The sequence below is a fragment of the Xiphias gladius genome, chromosome 23 (genome assembly GCF_016859285.1).
Source record: "Xiphias gladius isolate SHS-SW01 ecotype Sanya breed wild chromosome 23, ASM1685928v1, whole genome shotgun sequence".
Lineage (NCBI taxonomy): Eukaryota > Metazoa > Chordata > Actinopteri > Istiophoriformes > Xiphiidae > Xiphias > Xiphias gladius.
Genome location: NC_053422.1, coordinates 15,661,794 through 15,684,368, shown reverse-complemented (window position 1 = coordinate 15,684,368; position 22,575 = coordinate 15,661,794). Strand labels below are relative to the sequence as shown.

At 43.0% G+C, this 22,575-nt stretch overlaps 4 protein-coding genes across 10 annotated transcripts in view; all 4 read left to right on the top strand.

The window, feature by feature from the left end:
- Positions 1-22,575, top strand: part of LOC120785775 (protocadherin gamma-C5-like) — a 230,444-nt gene that overhangs the window by 83,626 nt on the left and 124,243 nt on the right. The gene's annotated exons all lie outside the window — the stretch shown is intronic.
- Positions 8,326-14,575, top strand: LOC120785777 (protocadherin beta-16-like). 2 transcript variants are annotated; one of them, XM_040120712.1, is made up of 2 exons: positions 8,326-10,903; positions 14,538-14,575. In XM_040120712.1, exons 1-2 carry the CDS (start codon positions 8,366-8,368, stop codon positions 14,544-14,546), a joined length of 2,547 nt encoding a protein of 848 aa, XP_039976646.1. In that variant the 5' UTR covers positions 8,326-8,365; the 3' UTR covers positions 14,547-14,575. The 2 variants fall into 2 exon arrangements, with proteins under 2 accessions (XP_039976646.1, XP_039976645.1); XM_040120711.1 differs by lacking the exon at positions 14,538-14,575 and adding an exon at positions 11,012-11,060.
- LOC120785782 (protocadherin beta-11-like) lies at positions 12,098-14,555 on the top strand. Its single transcript, XM_040120718.1, is given in 2 exon segments — positions 12,098-12,529; positions 12,531-14,555. Coding segments are annotated over 2 exon segments (2,457 nt in total).
- LOC120785654 (protocadherin beta-16-like) lies at positions 18,975-21,477 on the top strand. Its single transcript, XM_040120527.1, has one exon. It carries the CDS (start codon positions 19,033-19,035, stop codon positions 21,475-21,477), a length of 2,445 nt encoding a protein of 814 aa, XP_039976461.1. The 5' UTR covers positions 18,975-19,032.

Here is a 22,575-nt window from a genome sequence, read left to right as displayed (position 1 = left end):
GTGTGTGTGTGTGTGTGTGTGTGCGTGCAAGGGACGATGCAAAGCAGTATCGTGACCATTATAAAATAGGCATTCCTACCTCTGCAGACATAATGTCTTAGGTAGGTCTTATATATAGAAGAAATATACTGTTGGGAAATTTTCCAGTATTCACTGGAGCTTGTGGGTGAGTGTTGCAGTGGTTTCATACTAGATGTTAATTCTACTGCTGAAATGTAGGTCACCGGACTTAACAGTCAGATAATCTCCTCTCTCTTGATCCAATATATCTATCTATCTGTCTATCTACCTACTTACCTGTCTGTCTATCTGTCTGTCTATTTATCTATCTACCTACCTACCTACCAACCAACAAACCATGTGTCCTTTTACTCTCTGTGTGTATATGTCCACAGTTTGTTCTTAGCATATTGTTAAAAAAATGTTTCAGTTCACTCTCTTACAGTTGAGACTGTGGAGCTGTTACATTTTAAAGGGACCTGGAGGGAAGTTTTGTGATTGTTGCCAGCCACTTCCCAACACAATACAAAGTATTCTCATGCGTACCCATTTGTTTTTGTAGTCAGTTGATATCTAAACGTGGTGACTATAGCCAGCTGACTGTATCATAAGATACAGAGAAAACATGAAAACATACAATGATTGTATTAACAATCATTCTAAAAATAGCGGCAAATTAAGCAGACTTATTCTCTCTTGTTTTCTGTCTTTTTTTATTCTCCACCGGATTTAGATTTTGGAGATCCTCAACATTAAAGGTTAGGCAGGAAGGGCTCATAAAGTTTGGATACACTAGACTAGACAGACAATGGAGCGTTGGTCCACTGTCTGTCTACTGATGTTGTTTAACTTACTCACTGTTGGTGGTGCTGTTGCCTAAGGAGACTACTTGCATAACATCGGCCTTGTCACAGACATAAAGTCACCACCCGTCTTTGAAGGAAATAGGCGATGACTGTGTGCGTATATCCACCAAGGCTCCAGTTTGGATGGTTGCATTGTATAGCTTTGACAGAAGACGATATAAAATACATGGTACACATTGTGGATTTGGATGTGATATTAATCGGAAGAAATGGATACTCTAAAGAGAAGAGGCACCTCATTGGAATGGAGAGTCTCCATTTTGCTTTGTTGCCTTGTTGCTGCGGTTAGTGGACAAATTCGTTATTCTATCCCAGAGGAGATGAGGAAAGGGCTGTTTGTCGGAGACGTTGCAAAAGACCTAGGCTTGGATGTAAAAAGGTTGGTTTCTGGTCGGGCTCGACTTGTTATTGATGATGATACCCAGTATGTAGTGCTGAACCAGAACAAAGGGCACATCATTGTCAATGAAAGAATTGACAGAGAAAAATTATGCGCCAAGAAATCTCCGTGTAGCTTTAGTCTAGAAATTGTCCTAGAAGATCCACTTGAATTGTTCTCCATTACCATCGAAATACAAGATGTAAACGATCATGCTCCTGCTTTCCCCAAAAAGGAAATTAATTTGGAAATTAGCGAATCGACGCCCACCGGAACTGTTTTTTTGCTGGATAGCGCAGTTGATCCTGACGTAGGAATAAACTCACTGCAAAGTTACTATTTAAAAGCCAACGATCATTTTGTTCTGAAACAACACGCTCGAACAGATGGGAGTAAATACGCTGAAATGGTGCTTCAGAGTGGTTTGGACCGCGAGGAGCAAACCGAGCATACGCTCATATTAACGGCTGTCGATGGTGGGGAGCCGCAGAAGTCTGGGACAGTAAGGATACACGTCTCTGTCCTGGACGCAAACGACAATGCACCCGTTTTTACGCAGTCTTTATACAAAGCGTCTGTCTTGGAAAATGTCTTGCGAGGTGCAGTTATTGCTCGAGTCAGTGCCGTAGATGTGGACCAAGGTTACAATGGTAACGTGACATATTTTTTCACCCACCTAGAGGAGGATTCCTCGTGTCCTTTCGAAATAAACTCTTACACGGGAGAGGTCAGAGTCACCGGTGATATCGACTACGAGGTTTCTCCCTATTACGAAATAAACCTCCAAGCAAAAGATCCATGGGGTGTGGTGGGCGCCAGCAAACTGATTGTCGAGATAGCAGATGTGAATGATAACAGTCCGGTAATCACACTGGCTTCATATTCGGGTAAGATTTCAGAAGATTCTACGCCTGGTACAGTTGTGGCGTTGATGAGTGTCCAAGATAAAGATTCCGGTAAAAATGGACAAGTTCATTTAAGTATAGATGAGAATCTCCCTTTTAAAATTAAATCATCTCTCAGAAACTATTACACATTGGTCACGGAGAAAGATCTCGACCGAGAGAAGCGTTCCCAGTATAATATCACTCTCACTGCCACAGATGAGGGCTTGCCTGCCTTATCAAGCAGAAAAACGGTGGTTTTAGACGTTACTGATATTAATGACAACGCACCGGCTTTCAGCCAAAGTGTTTACAATGCTCAGGTAATGGAGAACAATTCTCCTGGTGTCGCTTTCTTGCAGATCCACGCAACGGATCCAGATCAGGGTCAGAATGCACGCATATCATATTTTCTTATTGACAGCGAGGTTAATGGAAATCCGGTCTCATCATATTTCTCCATTAATACGGAAAGTGGAGTGATTCAGTCTTTGCGTTCACTTGACTATGAACAAGTTAAAGAGTACAAAATACGAGTTAAAGCGCAGGATGGAGGCTCGCCACCACTAATTAGTAACACAACAGTTATTTTGCGCATCCAGGACCAGAACGACAACCCCCCTCAGGTTCTGTACCCAGTCCAGACCGGAGGCTCTCTGGTGGCTGAAATGGTGCCTCGTTCAGCAGATGTGGGCTATCTGGTGACTAAAGTGGTGGCTGTCGATGTGGACTCTGGACAGAATGCCTGGCTCTCCTATAAACTGCAGAAAGCCACAGACAGGGCGCTGTTTGAAGTGGGCTTACAGAATGGAGAAATCAGAACAATCCGCCAAGTCACCGATAAAGATGCTGTGAAACAGAGACTGACTGTTATAGTGGAGGACAACGGGCAGCCCTCTCGTTCAGCCACAGTCGTTGTGAACGTGGCGGTGGCGGACAGCTTCCCTGAAGTGCTGTCGGAGTTCACTGACTTTCCGCACGACAAGGAGTACAATGACAACCTGACTTTTTACTTGGTGTTGGCTCTGGCTGTGGTTTCCTTCCTCTTCATCACGTGTTTAGTGGTTATTATATCGGTGAAAATCTACAGATGGAGACAGTCTCGCTTCCTGTATCACTCCAGTCTCCCCGTGATTCCGTATTATCCACCACGTTACTCAGACACTTTGGGGACAGGGACTCTCCAACACGTGTACAACTACGAGGTGTGCAGGACGACTGACTCCAGAAAGAGTGACTGTAAGTTCGGCAGAGCTGGTAGTCAGAACGTGTTGATAATGGACCCCAGTTCTACAGGGACGATGCAGCGGCTGCAGAGTGAAAAGAGCATCCTGGACGAACCAGACTCTCCTCTAGAGGTGAGGTGCAATACGCAAAGTGTTTAGTTATGAAAACATTGTTTCTGTGAACTGACATGAAATTGCAGTTAGTAGTTGGTTGCAGTTTAACCCCAAACAAGTGAACGAGGTTCTTTTCAGCACTACAGTGCGGACAGCTCCTCTTTAACTGAAAATGCTCCTTGTCTTGAACACTTTCCACTTTCCTCATAATTACTAATCAGAAATTTTACCGCCTATAAATACTACTACTACTACTTATAATAATAATAAAAACAATAATACTAATGAATAATAATATATACAGAGGAAGAAGAAATTATTATATTTACACTTAATAACACAGTATAGGTTAGTAAATAGAAGGTCCGTTTTACTACAGCTTCCTAGTAAGATGGTATTTTGTCAGTAGAGTGGTTACAGGGCAAGATTGTCTTTTTTATTTTTTAAGTTTTGTTTTTTTAATAACTCTAGGCTTCCGTTAAGTTTATCTTTTATAGGGATAAGTGCAACGTTCGGGGACATATTGAACTTATTTAGAAGTATGACTTAGTCATAAAATGTATAAAAATCACTTTCATTGCGAACACAACAAATTGCTGCTGATCACGCTTGTCCATTCCCTACTCTCTCGTTTTTGTTTTTGCTGTTTTTTTTTTTTTGTTTTTTTTTTTTGCTTTGTTTTTAACGAGGCAAATGCTGATCATCTTACACATTTATCATTCTGACAACAGAAAAGAGACGTTTGAATCTATTTGATCGAGGCAATTAAACACAGTCTTTATTGCCTAAATTGCCTAGTGTCTACAGCCTATTCTGAGTCATCTCTTTGTTCATATCCTGAAGAAGATTTACATGTCCGGGATTAGAATGGGCAATCATACACTGAGCCTATCTCTGTTGCTAAGTAGGCCATTATTATAGAGACTATCATCCGAAACACCAAACTCATGGTGTTGGGTGTCTGGTTATACGAGTTTCATATTTAGCCTCTAAGTGACGCTGTTGCCTGGTAAATCCATTCAGCCTTGCATGATGAGGCAGTCTTGTTCCCTCCCCCGTCACTGCGTTTTACAAGAGGGGATGAGCTATGTTTCATACGAGCTGAAGCTCATCGGATACATTGTTGGTTTAGACTTCTACCTCCAATCTAAATTAACCTCGAATATATGCGCTTTCCCCACTGAGTTGAAATTTTCCTTCCGTGGCTCGGTTTGCTTGAAGACCCCGTTTTCACATGGCATATAAAGAACATCATCGAGTCAGAGGTGTAAGATGGCGATTGTTTGGGCGATTGCGAGGAGCCGTGAACCTGTTTTTGTTACAGTTTATTTTTCTTGCTCAAACGGAGGCACAGATCCGGTATTCGATCCCAGAAGAGATGAAGAAAGGGTCTCTTGTTGGTAACGTCGCACAGGACCTTGGTTTGGACCTGAGAAGGCTTCGCTCTGGCCGGGCCCGTATCGTGACCGGAGAAAACATCCAGTACGCGGAGCTGAAGACGGACAAAGGGACTTTGGTCGTGAATGAGAGAATAGACCGAGAGCAGCTTTGCGGAGACGTGACGCCGTGTAGCTTTACCTTTGAGATTTTACTAGAAAAACCCATGGAGTTGCACCCCGTGACCATAGAGGTACTGGACGTAAACGACAACGCTCCCACTTTTCAGAACAGTCACTTAGAATTTGAAATAAGCGAGTCAGCTGCGCTTGGCTCCCGTTTTGTTTTAGAGAGTGCCGACGATGCTGATGTTGGAGGGAACGGTCTGCAGAACTACATTTTAACTCCCAACGACAATTTTGCTTTGAAGCAACACGTTAATCTGGACGGCAGTAAATATGCTGAAATGGTGCTTCAGAAACCCCTAGATAGAGAAGAACAGCCACGCCTGTCTCTAAAACTGTTGGCCGTGGACGGCGGAAATCCACAGAGGTCGGGTACAGTAAATATAGATGTAAACATCTTAGATGCCAATGATAATGCTCCTGTGTTTAATCAATCAGTGTATAAGGCCACTGTGATTGAAAATGCACCGAAAGGCACTCACATTGTTACTGTGAATGCAAGCGACGTAGATAGCGGTTCAAACGGTAGAGTTACGTATTTCTTCTCAAAATCAAAAGCAGGAATAGCTGATTTATTCGACATAGATGAAGCTACAGGGAGAATTTATGTGTCAAAGGAAATAGATTTCGAAAAAGACAAAAAAATCGAGTTCAGGGTTGAAGCTAAAGATCAAGGAGGACTGACTGATTCGAGCAAAGTTGAAATTGAGGTTATCGATGTAAATGATAACACTCCGGTCATTAACGTTATGTCATTCACGAGCCCTGTGTCAGAAGACTCCCCTGCTGGTACCACCGTTGGCATCATTAATGTTAAAGATGTTGACTCTGGTGAAAACGGTCAAGTAAGGTGCACGATCGAGGGCAGTGTTCCTTTCAAAATTAAATCCAATGTGAGAAGTTATTATGCATTGGTAACTGATGCTGCATTAGATCGTGAAAATCTATCAGAGTGTAACATCACTGTTGTAGCGACAGATGCAGGATCGCCTCCTCTCTCAACTAAAAGAACCTTTTATTTAAAGGTCTCTGATGTCAATGATAATGCGCCAGTATTTCCACGAGGCTTTTATAGTGCTTTGGTTGCAGAGAATAACTCTCCAGGCGTTTCTCTTCTCACTGTTAAGGCTAAAGATCCTGATGAAAACCAAAACGCCCGTGTTTCTTATATTTTAGAAGAGTGTGAGATTGGTGGATCTCCAGTATCTGAATATGTTTCTATTAATGGAGAAAACGGAGTAATTCGTGCAGTTCGCTCATATGATTATGAGCAGATAAGAGAACTGGTATTCATCGTCAAAGCGCAGGATGGAGGTTCTCCTCCACTCAGTAGCAATGTGACTGTGAAAATACTGATTCAGGACCAGAACGACAACCCTCCTCAGGTCCTGTACCCAGTCCAGACCGGAGGCTCTCTGGTGGCTGAAATGGTGCCTCGTTCAGCAGATGTGGGCTATCTGGTGACTAAAGTGGTGGCTGTCGATGTGGACTCTGGACAGAATGCCTGGCTCTCCTATAAACTGCAGAAAGCCACAGACAGGGCGCTGTTTGAAGTGGGCTTACAGAATGGAGAAATCAGAACAATCCGCCAAGTCACCGATAAAGATGCTGTGAAACAGAGACTGACTGTTATAGTGGAGGACAACGGGCAGCCCTCTCGTTCAGCTACAGTCGTTGTGAACGTGGCGGTGGCGGACAGCTTCCCCGAAGTGCTGTCGGAGTTCACTGACTTTCCGCACGACAAGGAGTACAATGACAACCTGACTTTTTACTTGGTGTTGGCTCTGGCTGTGGTTTCCTTCCTCTTCATCACGTGTTTAGTGGTTATTATATCGGTGAAAATCTACAGATGGAGACAGTCTCGCATCCTGTATCACTCCAGTCTCCCCGTGATTCCGTATTATCCACCACGTTACTCAGACACTTTGGGGACAGGGACTCTCCAACACGTGTACAACTACGAGGTGTGCAGGACGACTGACTCCAGAAAGAGTGACTGTAAGTTCGGCAGAGCTGGTAGTCAGAACGTGTTGATAATGGACCCCAGTTCTACGGGGACGATGCAGCGGCTGAAGAGTGAGAAGAGCATCCTGGACGAACCAGACTCTCCTCTAGAGGTTGGTTGGAATCTTAGCTTCGACTGTGTGTCCTTGTTTCTCTTTTTTTGTTTTGTCTTGTTATTTTTAACAGCGTTGATGATAAACAGTTACATGCTCTGGTGTCACTTTCAGCACCATGGACAGCTCCGCTGGTTTGCATCATTGATAGGAATTCTGCTTCTGCAAATGTCTTGCAGGTTCAGCAGTGCAAAACACAGTATGTAGTTATTTAAACTGTATGTCATACAAATGGTTTATGACATACGGTGTACGGTGTACAGTGTTCAAGTGTAACATTTTTCATATGCCTAATATCTGCGCTTTTAAAGGATGGCCAGAACATGATTTAGATTGAGCAGCTAAAAACACTCAGTAAATGTTAGGTACAGTTCTTTTCACCATTAATGAATGAAAATATTAGCGCTGAATAATCCAAGTTGACAGAATACGAACGATGTTAAAGGCAACACATATGTCCATTCGTCACCCCGATTTTCACAGTCTAATCTTTCGATGAAGTTTATGAAAGTTACACTATAGCCTGTTTCCCACTTTAGTAAGGCATTTTACTATTAAACAAAAGTCTTTACACAGAATATTAGCATATCAACACATTACATAGGGGACAGTTTATTTTCGATATTAGTGCTAATCCAACACCTTGTAAGTAAATACTTTGTTGTGGGGACGCATTATTGTCCTTCCACGATGAAAACATTTCTATTTTCTTAAACATAACTATTTTATATATCATGTGGATGTTTTATTTCCTTTAAGAACGGCTGCTTTATTTATTCATTGCGTTCTGCTGCATTGTAAGCATATTATTCATAAGAAAAATTTAATTTATTTTTTCCTGTATTTTTGGAAAGGTCATTTTTACTCCGCAGTATTTACTTTTACCACTGAATTAGTTATAAAACAATGTGATGTGTTAAAGTTTGTTTTTATTTACAACATTATCTTGAAACTCAACCTCTTCGTACAATTGATAGAGACGTGTTAATTCTATTAAGCTGTTTTACAGTGTTAGTGCTGTGGTCTTTGCCTCGTTTGATGTTCACCTCTTAGACTCTGAGGGACGCTGTTGGCCAGGAAAATATTTTCTGTGCTGTGTCGTCATTCAGTCCATCCCCTGACTGACTACACGGTGAAGAAGGCTTTCTGTGTTTTGTCGAGGGTTGGGGCGAACATGGTCTCACAGACTTGCACATAAACGTTGAAGACGTGTTCAGATGCGACCACGAAACGGATACATCAGAACCAGCTTTACCGTCATACGATCGGATATAAATCACCCTTTTCGGTTCTTTGTTGCCATGATGACAACTCGAAGATCTCCCATCTGCTTATCCGTAAGATGGCGATTGTTTTGTGGACTGCGACGGCAAATAGGTCTGCTTGTGTTGCTGCTTCATGTGGTTACTCTTGTAAGTGGTCAGATTCGTTATTCTATACCAGAGGAGATGAGGAAAGGCTCGCTTATTGGCAATGTAGCGCAAGATCTTGGTTTGGACCAGAAAAGGCTTCGTTCTGGGCGGGCCCGAATCGTGACCGGAGAAAACGTTCACTACACCGAGCTGAAGACGGACAAAGGGATTCTAGTTGTGAATGAGAGAATAGATCGGGAGGAGCTTTGTGGAGACGAAACGCCATGTAGCTTCAGCTTTGAGGTGATTTTAGAAAATCCAATGGAATTGCACAGAATTACCGTTGAGGTTTTGGATATAAATGATCACGCCCCCGTCTTCCCAAACACAGATAAACCTATCCGTTTCGAAATTAGTGAATCGGCTGTGGTGGGAGTACAGTTTCCACTGCAGAGTGCAGAGGATCTAGATGTGGGACAAAACGCGTTGCAGGACTATGTTCTGTCGCCGAATGACAATTTTATTTTGAAGCAACATGCAAACCCTGATGGAAGTAAATACGTTGAAATGGTGCTCCAGAAGCCTTTAGACAGAGAACGACGTCCACATTTGTCTTTAAAACTAATCGCAGTTGACGGTGGAACACCACAGAGATCTGGTACAGTAAATATAGATGTCACTGTTTTAGATGCAAACGACAATATTCCGGTTTTTAACCAATCCGTGTATAAGGCATCTGTTATGGAAAACACACAGAGAGGCACAGACATTATTACAGTAAATGCAACAGACGCGGATAGTGGTTCATATGGACTCATTATTTACAGTTTGTCTAAAACCAAAGGAAGCGCAGCAGATATATTCAGTATTGATGGAAACACTGGAACGATTTCTGTATCTGGTCAAATAGATTATGAGAGAGACAGAAAATACGAGGTGAGGGTAGAAGCAAAGGATCAGGGTGGCTTGATCGGGACCAGTAAGGTTATATTTGATGTTTTTGATGTCAACGACAATGCCCCAGTTATTAATATCATGTCCTTTTCTAGCCCAGTATCTGAGGACTCACGTCCTGGTACAACAATTGCTATTTTAAATGTAAAAGATGCAGATTCTGAGAAAAATGGGCAAATAAAATGTTCTGTCGATGGTAAACTTCCCTTTAAAATTGAGTCATCTCTAACAAACTATTACAATTTGGTCTCAGATCAACATTTTGATCGAGAATCCGTCTCCGAATATAACATAACAATAACAGCCACTGATTTTGGGTCTCCCCCTCTTTCTAGCTCAACAAGATTACATCTTAAAATCTCTGATGTGAACGACAACGCACCATTATTTGATAAAAGCAGCTATTCAGCTCACATCGCAGAGAATAATTCCCCTGGAGTTTCAATATTTTCTGTCAGCGCGAAGGACTCTGATTGGAATCAAAACGCCAGAATCTCGTATCTTTTAGAGGACACACAGGTCAGTGGTAGTCCGGTTTCTACTTATGTGTCTTTAAACTCCGAAACTGGGGTTCTTAGTGCGGTTCGCTCCTTTGATTATGAGCAGATTAAACAGCTTCAGTTAGTGGTCAAAGCACAGGATGGAGGTTCTCCTCCACTCAGTAGCAATGTGACCGTGAAAATACTGATCCAGGACCAGAACGACAACCCCCCTCAGGTTCTGTACCCAGTCCAGACCGGGGGCTCTCTGGTGGCTGAAATGGTGCCTCGTTCAGCAGATGTGGGCTATCTGGTGACTAAAGTGGTGGCTGTCGATGTGGACTCTGGACAGAATGCCTGGCTCTCCTATAAACTGCAGAAAGCCACAGACAGGGCGCTGTTTGAAGTGGGCTTACAGAATGGAGAAATCAGAACAATCCGCCAAGTCACCGATAAAGATGCTGTGAAACAGAGACTGACTGTTATAGTGGAGGACAACGGGCAGCCCTCTCGTTCAGCTACAGTCGTTGTGAACGTGGCGGTGGCGGACAGCTTCCCTGAAGTGCTGTCGGAGTTCACTGACTTTCCGCACGACAAGGAGTACAATGACAACCTGACTTTTTACTTGGTGTTGGCTCTGGCTGTGGTTTCCTTCCTCTTCATCACGTGTTTAGTGGTTATTATATCGGTGAAAATCTACAGATGGAGACAGTCTCGCATCCTGTATCACTCTAGTCTCCCCGTGATTCCGTATTATCCACCACGTTACTCAGACACTTTGGGGACAGGGACTCTCCAACACGTGTACAACTACGAGGTGTGCAGGACGACTGACTCCAGAAAGAGTGACTGTAAGTTCGGCAGAGCTGGTAGTCAGAACGTGTTGATAATGGACCCCAGTTCTACGGGGACGATGCAGCGGCTACAGGGTGAGAAGAGCATCCTGGATGAACCAGACTCTCCTCTAGAGGTGAGTTAGAATAATCTTGGCTTCCCTCAGTGTCTTCATATGTCTCTCACTTTATATATAACAGTTGCTTTTATCATGAATATCTGATCTCTATGCTGTCACTTTCAGCACCATGGACAGCCTCCCAGTTAGTTTGGATCATTTCGTAAAAATGCTCCCTCTGCTAAACAGTTCGCAGACATAGCTGTGGCTTTCATATCACGCCATACCAAATATGTTATCATGCATCTGTCTTGCATTTCCAAAATTTGATATTGTTTATGATTCATATGTGCACAGGATGTACAGCCAACCTTTTTTCCCTGTTCATATAATAGATACAATGTTTTGCTGAAATATATGGAATTCAGACTTCTCCCTAAATTGTTGCTTCTCATCACTATCTAATAGAAGTCTTAACGCAGAACATTTAAATATTACTGTAAACTACATGTGATTGCTGTGGCATCCACATACATGTTTATGTAACAACCATAAAGTGATTAAAATAAAAGACTGGTCAATAATGCAATCTCAGAATGAGAGCTTTGGTGTTTTCACATTGTATAGCTTGCATGGAACTCTTAAATTAAAATAAGTTTCTTCAGTTGGATTTTTTTTATTATGGTGTATTAGGGCAAGTTTATTATTGTCTTTAGAGTTTACATTATTTATATTTTGTTGTTGTGCTGTGGTGCGTACAGTATTCTGTATTTCAAGTTTTTCATTATTAGCAGTCATAAGATGCACTATATCCTATGGCTTTATAAATGTTCAGGGCCTCAGTGTTGTACTGAAATTGTCATATGCACAATTATTTATTTGTTTCTATTTCGATGGCCATGGCGATTGTACTTGGGAGGTTGGCGGCATTCAGTGGATATGGGAATTGAATTTGCAGTTATATTCCTTCATTGTGTTGATATCCAGTGAGTGGACTCTAAGGGACGCTGTTGGTCAAGTAAAATCAAATCTGAACAGTGTTTTAGGCGGTGCCCTCCTTCATTCTGCTCTGTGGTGAGTGGATATGCTTCAGACTGTGAACGACGTTGAGACGGGCTCTGATAGACTGGCTAAGATTCTACTTTTTTCTACGAGAGAAAGGAAGCTGGTAATTATTAATATAAACTGCACCTGAATTTGGTTATTGTTAATCCTTGGATTGAATACGATAAGTCGTTGGACAGTATCCTTTCATATCACTTATATGATAACATGGATTTCGGAAAATATCCCTGCCGGTCTCTAAGATGGCGTTTGTGCTACAAACTGACGTCGCAAAGCGTTGCGTTTCTCTTTTTTCTCAGTCATGCTGCCAGTGGTCAGATACGTTATTCAATCCCAGAAGAGATGAAGAAGGGGTCCCTTATTGGGAATGTCGCGTTGGACCTTGGAATAGATATGCAGAGGCTCCGTTCTGGTCGGGCCCGTATCGTGACCGGAGAGAGCATCCAGTACACCGAGCTGAAGACAGACAAAGGGATTCTAGTCGTGAACGAGAGAATAGACCGAGAGCAGCTTTGCGGAGACGTGACGCCGTGCAGCTTCAGCTTTGAGGTGATTTTAGAAAACCCCATGGAGCTACACCACATAACGATTGAAGTGTTAGATGTGAATGATAATTCACCTTCTTTTCATCAGCACGACAGATATTATGTTAGAAATAAGCGAGTCTGCTAACCTTGGGGCGCGATTTGTGCTGGACAGTGCGGAGGATCTTGACGTTGGCGTCAATGGCCTACAAAATTATGTTTTAACCCCAAACGATAATTTCGTTTTAAAGCAGCACGTAAATCCAGACGGGAGTAAATATGCAGAGATGGTGCTTCAGAAGCAGTTAGACAGAGAGGAGGTTCCCAGTCTATCTTTAAAGCTTATAGCATTAGATGGTGGAAATCCACAGAGATCTGGCACCGTGAATATAAACATAATAGTTTTAGATGTCAATGACAATGCGCCTACTTTCAACCAGTCTGTTTATAAGGCCACTGTGATAGAAAACACAGCAAAGGGCACTAATATCGTTACTGTTAATGCCACAGACGCAGATAGTGGATCGAATAGTTACATCACATACTCAATTTCAAACGTGAAAAGCAATATAGCTGATTTGTTGTCCATAGATCAAGTCTCTGGTGTGTTATCTGTTTCCGGCCCGATAGATTATGAAAAAGATAAAAAATACGAGCTCAGAATTGATGCAAAGGACCAGGGAGGTTTGACAGACTCGAGTAAAGTTATAGTGGATGTGATTGACGTGAATGATAATCCACCCTTCATTAATGTCATGTCATTCACTAGTCCTGTGTCAGAGGACTCCCCTCCTGGTACAACGATTGGTATTATAAATGTAAAAGACCTCGATTCAGGTGATAACGGGAAAGTCAGTTGTACAATAGAGCAAAACGCGCCTTTCAAGATTAAATCCAATTTGAGAAATTACTATACTTTGGTAACAGACACTGTATTGGATCGTGAAAGTGTTTCAGACTATAACATCACTGTTGTTGCGACAGATGCAGGATCGCCTCCTCTCTCAACAAAAAGAACGTTTCATTTAATGGTCTCAGATGTGAACGATAATTCTCCAGTGTTTTCACAACGTGTTTACAACGCATTTATCGTAGAAAATAATTCTCCGGGCGTTTCTCTTCTCACTGTTAAGGCTAAAGATCCTGATGAAAACCAAAACTCCCGTATATCTTATATACTGGAGGATACTAATATCGGTGGGTCTCCAGTTTCTCACTCTGTGTCAGTAAATGCAGAAAGCGGAGTGATACACGCAGTTCGCTCCTTTGACTATGAGCAAATTAAACAGCTGGTTTTCGTCGTCAAAGCGCAGGATGGAGGTTCTCCTCCACTCAGTAGCAATGTGACCGTGAAAATACTGATCCAGGACCAGAACGACAACCCCCCTCAGGTTCTGTACCCAGTCCAGACCGGGGGCTCTCTGGTGGCTGAAATGGTGCCTCGTTCAGCAGATGTGGGCTATCTGGTGACTAAAGTGGTGGCTGTCGATGTGGACTCTGGACAGAATGCCTGGCTCTCCTATAAACTGCAGAAAGCCACAGACAGGGCGCTGTTTGAAGTGGGCTTACAGAATGGAGAAATCAGAACAATCCGCCAAGTCACCGATAAAGATGCTGTGAAACAGAGACTGACTGTTATAGTGGAGGACAACGGGCAGCCCTCTCGTTCAGCTACAGTCGTTGTGAACGTGGCGGTGGCGGACAGCTTCCCTGAAGTGCTGTCGGAGTTCACTGACTTTCCGCACGACAAGGAGTACAATGACAACCTGACTTTTTACTTAGTGTTGGCTCTGGCTGTGGTTTCCTTCCTCTTCATCACGTGTTTAGTGGTTATTATATCGGTGAAAATCTACAGATGGAGACAGTCTCGCATCCTGTATCAGTCCAGTCTCCCCGTGATTCCGTATTATCCACCACGTTACTCAGACACTTTGGGGACAGGGACTCTCCAACACGTGTACAACTACGAGGTGTGCAGGACGACTGACTCCAGAAAGAGTGACTGTAAGTTCGGCAGAGCTGGTAGTCAGAACGTGTTGATAATGGACCCCAGTTCTACGGGGACGATGCAGCGGCTACAGGGTGAAAAGAGCATCCTGGATGAACCAGACTCTCCTCTAGAGGTGAGTTAAATAATGTAGCTCCGTTTCTGTGCCGCTAGTTTTCTTTCTGTGTTTAGTTGCATTGATGGTGAATTCTTACGCATTATACCTGCATTTTCGGCACCATAAGCAGCATCTTACTTGGCATCGATTGATCAGAATGCTACTTCAGTATTCACACTCAAAACATCAAAATATTTTCACCCTGTCCTCTAAGTCTGTGCTGTGACGTTTTATTATTTCACACGCACATTGCTTAGTTGCCTTTTGTGTAACGCGGACTGACAACTTGTTGGATTATTTCATCTTAAGTGTACTTTTACAGCTTGGTGATCTCCAGTCTCTTTATGTGCATTGAGGCGTGATTGCTGATAAACAGTGGTTGTATTTGACTCAGATGAATATACTGAGAATCAAAAATGCCCCCTTCACTACTCTCCTTCAACATCAAATAGCTTCACAAAACTCGTATCCTTTTCTTCGCCAGCGCTTCCGGAACCATGATAGAATTGTAGGGGGGTTTTGTTGGTGTGATTTATCTGTTTCAAATGTATCACAGTGCTCATTTTATTCACACACCAGCATTTTTTCAGGGCTTATTGCTTAAAACTGCATTTGACTAAACTCAGGGTGAGATGATCTCGTATTTCAATGCGATGAAATATTTTTTTTTCTATCCAATGTGATACATTTTCCCAGAAATGATTCAGTGTTGCATGATGTTACCTGTTTTGGACTCTAAGGGACGCTGTTGGTCAATCCAACATGATCTTTAAACCATTACCACACAGTCCCCTCCCTTGCTTCCGTGGCCTATGAGAGAAAGGGAGATAAGTGTACATAATGTGAGCTGACATTGGAGGAAAACAGACTCGCGTTAACTGATGTCTTCACTTAGATATACACAGTATACTGAACAAGACAACGCCATTTTCCTTTAGAGGTTCGTTGGCTGTATTTTTCACGATAAGTGTCGTGCTTGGATCATTGTAGAGCGTACCTTCGTGTTTTTCTTTTGCTATGGCATGTGGAATACTACCCTGCACCCGGTGCGTAAAATGGCGCTTTGGCTGCGGACAGAACTGGAGGCTTCTGTTGTTCCTTCTTTATTTCATCCATATGGTCAGCGGACATATCCGATATTCAATCCCAGAGGAGATGAAGAAAGGCTCCCTAATCGGGAATGTAGCACAAGATCTTGGTTTGGATCTGAAAAGGCTCCGTTCTGGTCGGGCCCGTATCGTTACCGGAGAGAGCATCCAGTACACCGAGCTGAAGACAGACAAAGGGATTCTAGTCGTGAACGAGAGAATAGACCGAGAGCGGCTTTGTGGAGACGTAACACCATGCAGCTTCAGCTTTGAGGTGATTTTAGAAAACCCCATGGAGCTTCATCAAATCACAGTTGAAATAACAGACATAAATGATCACTCGCCCACGTTTAAAAGAAATAGCATCCAGTTTGAAATCAGTGAATCTGCTAATATAGGCTCACGGTTTTCACTGACGAGCGCAGAAGACCCAGATGTGGGTGTTAATGGACTCAGGGAATACTTTTTGACCGAGAATGACAATTTTGTGTTAAAACAGAACTCTAATGCAGATGGAAAGAAATACGCAGAGATGGTGCTTCAGAAGCCATTAGACAGAGAGACAAATCCTCATCTATCACTGAAGCTTATAGCCGTAGACGGTGGAACTCCGCAGAGATCTGGCACAGTAAATATAGTTGTCACTGTTCTTGATATCAATGATAATGCACCTGTATTTAATCAATCTGTGTACAAAGCTACAGTGATGGAAAATTCTCCCAGAGATACTTATGTCACGACTGTTAATGCTAGTGACGCAGATTTCGGGTCAAACAGTATTGTTACATATTATTTTTCTGATCTGAATAGTGGTTTAAGTGATTTGTTTATGATCGATGAAAAAACTGGCGTAATTTCAATAACAGGTTCTGTTGATTATGAAAAAGATAAAAAATACGAACTTAGAATCGATGCAAAAGATCAAGGAGGTTTGACAGATGCCAGTAAAGTGATAATTGAAGTAACTGATGTGAATGACAACGCCCCTACTATTAGCGTCATGTCATTCACTAGTCCTGTGTCAGAGGACTCCCCTCCTGGTACAACGATTGGTATTATAAATGTAAAAGACCTCGATTCAGGTGATAACGGGAAAATCAGTTGTAGAATAGATGAAAATGTGCCTTTCAAGATTAAATCCAATTTGAGAAATTACTATACTTTGGTAACAGACACTGTATTGGATCGTGAAAGTGTTTCAGACTATAACATCACTGTTGTTGCGACAGATGCAGGATCGCCTCCTCTCTCAACAAAAAGAACGTTTCATTTAAAGGTCTCAGATGTGAACGATAATGCCCCGGTGTTTTCACAACGTGTTTACAACGCATTTATCGTAGAAAATAATTCTCCGGGCGTTTCTCTTCTCACTGTTAAGGCTAAAGATCCTGATGAAAACCAAAACTCCCGTATATCTTATATACTGGAGGATACTAATATCGGTGGGTCTCCAGTTTCTCACTCTGTGTCAGTAAATGCAGAAAGCGGAGTGATACACGCAGTTCGCTCCTTTGACTATGAGCAAATTAAAGAGCTGGTTTTCGTCGTCAAAGCGCAGGATGGAGGTTCTCCTCCACTCAGTAGCAATGTGACTGTGAAAATACTGATCCAGGACCAGAACGACAACCCCCCTCAGGTTCTGTACCCAGTCCAGACCGGGGGCTCTCTGGTGGCTGAAATGGTGCCTCGTTCAGCAGATGTGGGCTATCTGGTGACTAAAGTGGTGGCTGTCGATGTGGACTCTGGACAGAATGCCTGGCTCTCCTATAAACTGCAGAAAGCCACAGACAGGGCGCTGTTTGAAGTGGGCTTACAGAATGGAGAAATCAGAACAATCCGCCAAGTCACCGATAAAGATGCTGTGAAACAGAGACTGACTGTTATAGTGGAGGACAACGGGCAGCCCTCTCGTTCAGCTACAGTCGTTGTGAACGTGGCGGTGGCGGACAGCTTCCCTGAAGTGCTGTCGGAGTTCACTGACTTTCCGCACGACAAGGAGTACAATGACAACCTGACTTTTTACTTGGTGTTGGCTCTGGCTGTGGTTTCCTTCCTCTTCATCACGTGTTTAGTGGTTATTATATCGGTGAAAATCTACAGATGGAGACAGTCTCGCATCCTGTATCAGTCCAGTCTCCCCGTGATTCCGTATTATCCACCACGTTACTCAGACACTTTGGGGACAGGGACTCTCCAACACGTGTACAACTACGAGGTGTGCAGGACGACTGACTCCAGAAAGAGTGACATGAAATATATGCACCCGATTAGTCAAAGTTTAGTGAGTGTGGATGGAGCTGGGTCTGATACACCGCAGGTGGACAAGCAACTGTCAGGCAACTGTTCTCAAATGTCAACTTTGGTGAGTGACATATTTAATCTTTCGTTCTCCATTTTCTCATTGTTTTTTCTCCAAAGTATTTAGAGCCAAGTGTACAGCTGTCAGTAGCGCCTTAGTGTCGCTGTCCATGGTGCCGGAAGGGTCGATGGATTCACTTTTTAGTAACTTTTTTACCATTTGTAGTTAAAGCCAGGATATTAATATTCACAATGAAATAATTACATATTGAATCACAATAACTAGAGTCTGTGTGTTGTTTTAAGACGAAGGTGCCGTTCCCATTAAGGTTATAGTCAATAGTTATAATTTAAACAGCTTAATCGATGGGAGTGGTATCAAGTACTTTACAAGTTGTTTTTTTGTTTTTGTTTTTTTGTTTTAAATCCAGATTTTCTTACTCGTCGATTGATTTTATAATCTTAGTGGAAGCAAACTGAAATTGTAAGAAAAACAACTGTGCACACGCTTTACAGAGAGAATAGAAAACGATATGGCAACTGAAAACAAAAAGGCCCCAAAGAACATATTTATTTCTTTTTAATTTTTATTTTACAGATCATCGTTGATGTTTCACCCTTACAGCATCAGTTGTGATCTTTAAGGATTAAAGTCTTAATGAAATTTAAAAACAAAGTGATTTCACCATCATCTTATACTATTTTGCTTTTGTGGAACAGAGCCTGGTCAGTGTAACAGCATGGGCTGCGCTCGTACTGCTCATATGTAGAGTTCTAGTCCAAAATGTTGATTATTAGTCTAAAAACTAGCTATAGCTGAAGTATTATTATGGACAGGTTAAATGTTGAACTGTTCCTAATAATGTGTACACCAGATACATTACCTTTGATGGGCTCTGAGCGCCGCTGTTGATACATCACTGACTATCTGTGCAAATAGGCAGTGCGGCGGTCCACCCCTTTAACTCCATTCAGTGTTTTACTGCTCGGAAAGAAGACGGTCTGGCCTGTTGAGGTTTAAACTGTGGAATTTTCCAGCCGAAAACCGCTACCCTTTCGATTTATGGATTCAATTACATCAATTTTGCATTAAAGGGGATCCCCGCGTCTGCACCTTTGGATTTCTGATGTCTTGTGCGTGGAAAATCGCTCGCAGAGGCCGATGCCAGGCGCTGGTTTTCATTCTTTGTCTTTTCAAGCTGAGCTCGGTGACTGGACAGGCTCGGTATTCCATACCAGAGGAGCAGGCAGAAGGGTCTTTTGTTGGAAACATTGCTGGAGATTTAGGCTTGGATGTGGCGAGGCTCAAGTCAGGTAAAGCTCGTATTATTACAAAAGGAAGCCGACAGTATGTCGATTTAAACCGAGACAAAGGCACCCTTGTTATTAAAGAGCGAATCGACCGAGAAGAGCTTTGTGGGAAGACGACGCCATGTAGCTTTAGTTTCGAGGTCATTTTGGAAAATCCAATCCAGCTTTATAGGGTGACAGTGGAGGTGATAGATATTAACGATAACAGCCCGTTGTTCCCAAAGGATGCAGTCAATTTGAAAATTGTTGAAAATGCTGCATCAGGGACTCGCTTCTCATTGGAGAGTGCAGACGACCCCGATGTTGGCATTAATGATATTCAAAAATACACCCTTAAACCCTCAGATAATTTCAAATTGGCAGTGCAGAGCCAACCGGATGGAGGCAGATTTATCGAAATGGTTTTACAAAACCCGTTAGACCGGGAGAAAGAGGAGACTCACACACTCGTGCTGATTGCTTCAGATGGCGGTGAGCCACATAGATCAGGAACAGCGCGTATTCATATCACTGTGCTAGATGCTAACGATAATGCGCCAGTGTGTAGCCAGCCTGTTTATAAAGCAGATGTCAAGGAGAATTCTCCTGAAGGAACAGTGGTAACCACTGTTAGTGCAAATGATGCAGATAAAGGAGTCAACGGTGAAGTAACTTATTCCATAGCTCATGTTGCAAGAGAAGCGAAGCAGCTTTTCGAAGTAAATGTTAAAACTGGACAGATTAAAGTTGCAGGTGTACTAGATTTCGAAAAATCTAAGACTTATCAATTAAACGTGCAAGCTAGTGACCACGGGGGCTTTACAGACACGTGCAAAGTTATTATTCAAATAATTGATGAAAATGACAACGTCCCAACAATACAGCTGATGTCATTTTCTAACTCGATTTCGGAGGATTCAGCCCCAGGTACAACCATAGCTGTCGTGAATGTCGATGACGAAGACTCTGATGGCAACGGTGTTGTCAAATGCTCCATTAACTCTGACGTACCATTCAAAATAGAGTCTTCATTAACTGGATATTACACCATAGTAACCGAAAACTTCTTAGACAGAGAAAGTATTCCTGAGTATAACATCACCATAACCGTCTCAGACCAAGGCTCTCCGCCTCTGTCGAGCAGTAAAAACATCAATGTAAAAGTGTCTGACGTGAATGACAGCCCACCCAGATTTGATAAATCAGAATACAGTGAGAGTATACCAGAGAACAACTCTCCTGGATTTTCTGTGTTTACTCTCAGTGCCAGTGATGCAGACTGGGGCCAGAACGCCCGGGTTTCTTACTTTCTGGAGGAGAAACAGATTAATGGGGTAGCAGTGTCTTCTTTAGTGTCAGTAAATTCAGAAACAGGTGCCATTCACGCAGTGAGGTCGTTTGATTATGAGCAAATCAAGTGGTTTGAATTTAACGTAACCGCTCGTGATGCTGGATCCCCTCCTCTGAGTTCGGTGGCTACAGTTAAAATACGGATCCAGGACCAGAACGACAACCCCCCTCAGGTTCTGTATCCAGTCCAGACCGGGGGCTCTCTGGTGGCTGAAATGGTGCCTCGTTCAGCAGATGTGGGCTATCTGGTGACTAAAGTGGTGGCTGTCGATGTGGACTCTGGACAGAATGCCTGGCTCTCCTATAAACTGCAGAAAGCCACAGACAGGGCGCTGTTTGAAGTGGGCTTACAGAATGGAGAAATCAGAACAATCCGCCAAGTCACCGATAAAGATGCTGTGAAACAGAGACTGACTGTTATAGTGGAGGACAACGGGCAGCCCTCTCGTTCAGCTACGGTCGTTGTGAACGTGGCGGTGGCGGACAGCTTCCCTGAAGTGCTGTCGGAGTTCACTGACTTTCCGCACGACAAGGAGTATAATGACAACCTGACTTTTTACTTAGTGTTGGCTCTGGCTGTGGTTTCCTTCCTCTTCATCACGTGTTTAGTGGTTATTATATCGGTGAAAATCTACAGATGGAGACAGTCTCGCATCCTGTATCACTCCAGTCTCCCCGTGATTCCGTATTATCCACCACGTTACTCAGACACTTTGGGGACAGGGACTCTCCAACACGTGTACAACTACGAGGTGTGCAGGACGACTGACTCCAGAAAGAGTGACTGTAAGTTCGGCAGAGCTGGTAGTCAGAACGTGTTGATAATGGACCCCAGTTCTACAGGGACGATGCAGCGGCTGCAGAGTGAAAAGAGCATCCTGGATGAACCAGACTCTCCTCTAGAGGTTGGTTTATTAATCCATCGTTTTTAAAAACATTACAGTGCATTAATTATGGTGTATGTATAGATTACAGATATTGTTTGTAGCGTGTCTCACTACCTGCTCAGAGGGCATCTTCAGTACTACTAGTACAGGACAGCTCCCACCAGAGCTGAGCCAGTTAACTGACTGAAGTGAAATGGAGTCAGTAAGGAAGATGCACACTCTGTCGCTATTAGCTGTTACCAATCTGTAATGCTGTCTGTAGTGCATGGGGCGTTTTGTGTCTTTTGTAATTAGAAAATCTGCGTGGAGATTCTGCTTGAAGCCAAGTTATTTCTGGAGTGAGAAAGCAAACGTAGTACCAAGGAAGAGAGTGTTTTCACTTAACAACATCTCTTCGTGGCTGTACTACAGTTTGCTCTCCAACTTTGTATCTAACTTTCATTTAAACATCTTATAAGCTCAGTCTTTTATATCTGTTTCTTAATTTAAATGTTCACACCTAATTCAAAATAACTTAAAAATACAGAAACGTTAGGCGGCTCCTACCCTTTTTTTTTTTTTTTTTTTTTTGGACAGCACTTGTTATTTTCATATCGGACTCCAAGGGCCGCTGTTGGTCTTCAAAGCACTTGTGAAGCTTTTGAAATGCAGCTACACCTCCAACCCTCCTCTTAGTGTAACGCGGAGAGCAGGAGATTCGGTCCCTATTTCCACCAGTCGTTTTAAGACTGATTTATTTGTTGTCACACTGTGGATTATAAACGCACCAACAGGACGACTATACGGCGCAAGAGGCAGGCTGTTTGTGACATACTTTATTGTGGAGTTGGAAGGATTGCTTCGGGAATATGGCTCTTATCAGCAGTGAACCCACGATCAAATGGCAAGTACGGGCCTTCAGCCTTGTTTTTCTCATTGAGGCGACAGTCTGCCAGATCCGCTACTCTGTCCCCGAGGAGATGAGAAAGGGCTCCTTTGTGGGAAATGTGGCTGAAGATTTAGGGATCGACGCTGAAAGACTGAAATCAGGCGGTGCCCGAATTGTTAGCGGGGACAGCAGCGAGTATATTACGCTGGATGTAGACAAAGGGATTCTAGTCGTGGGAGAAAGAATAGATAGAGAGCAGCTCTGCGGGCAGACAT

Bases quoted from the DNA above. Each gene is read 5' to 3' on its own strand.
- LOC120785777 (XM_040120711.1), top strand. From the start codon at position 8,366: ATGCGACCACGAAACGGATACATCAGAACCAGCTTTACCGTCATACGA. The intron at 10,904-11,011 runs GTGAGTTAGAAT...TGTCACTTTCAG, and splicing joins AACCAGACTCTCCTCTAGAG to CACCATGGACAGCCTCCCAG.
- LOC120785654 (XM_040120527.1), top strand. From the start codon at position 19,033: ATGTCTTGTGCGTGGAAAATCGCTCGCAGAGGCCGATGCCAGGCGCTG.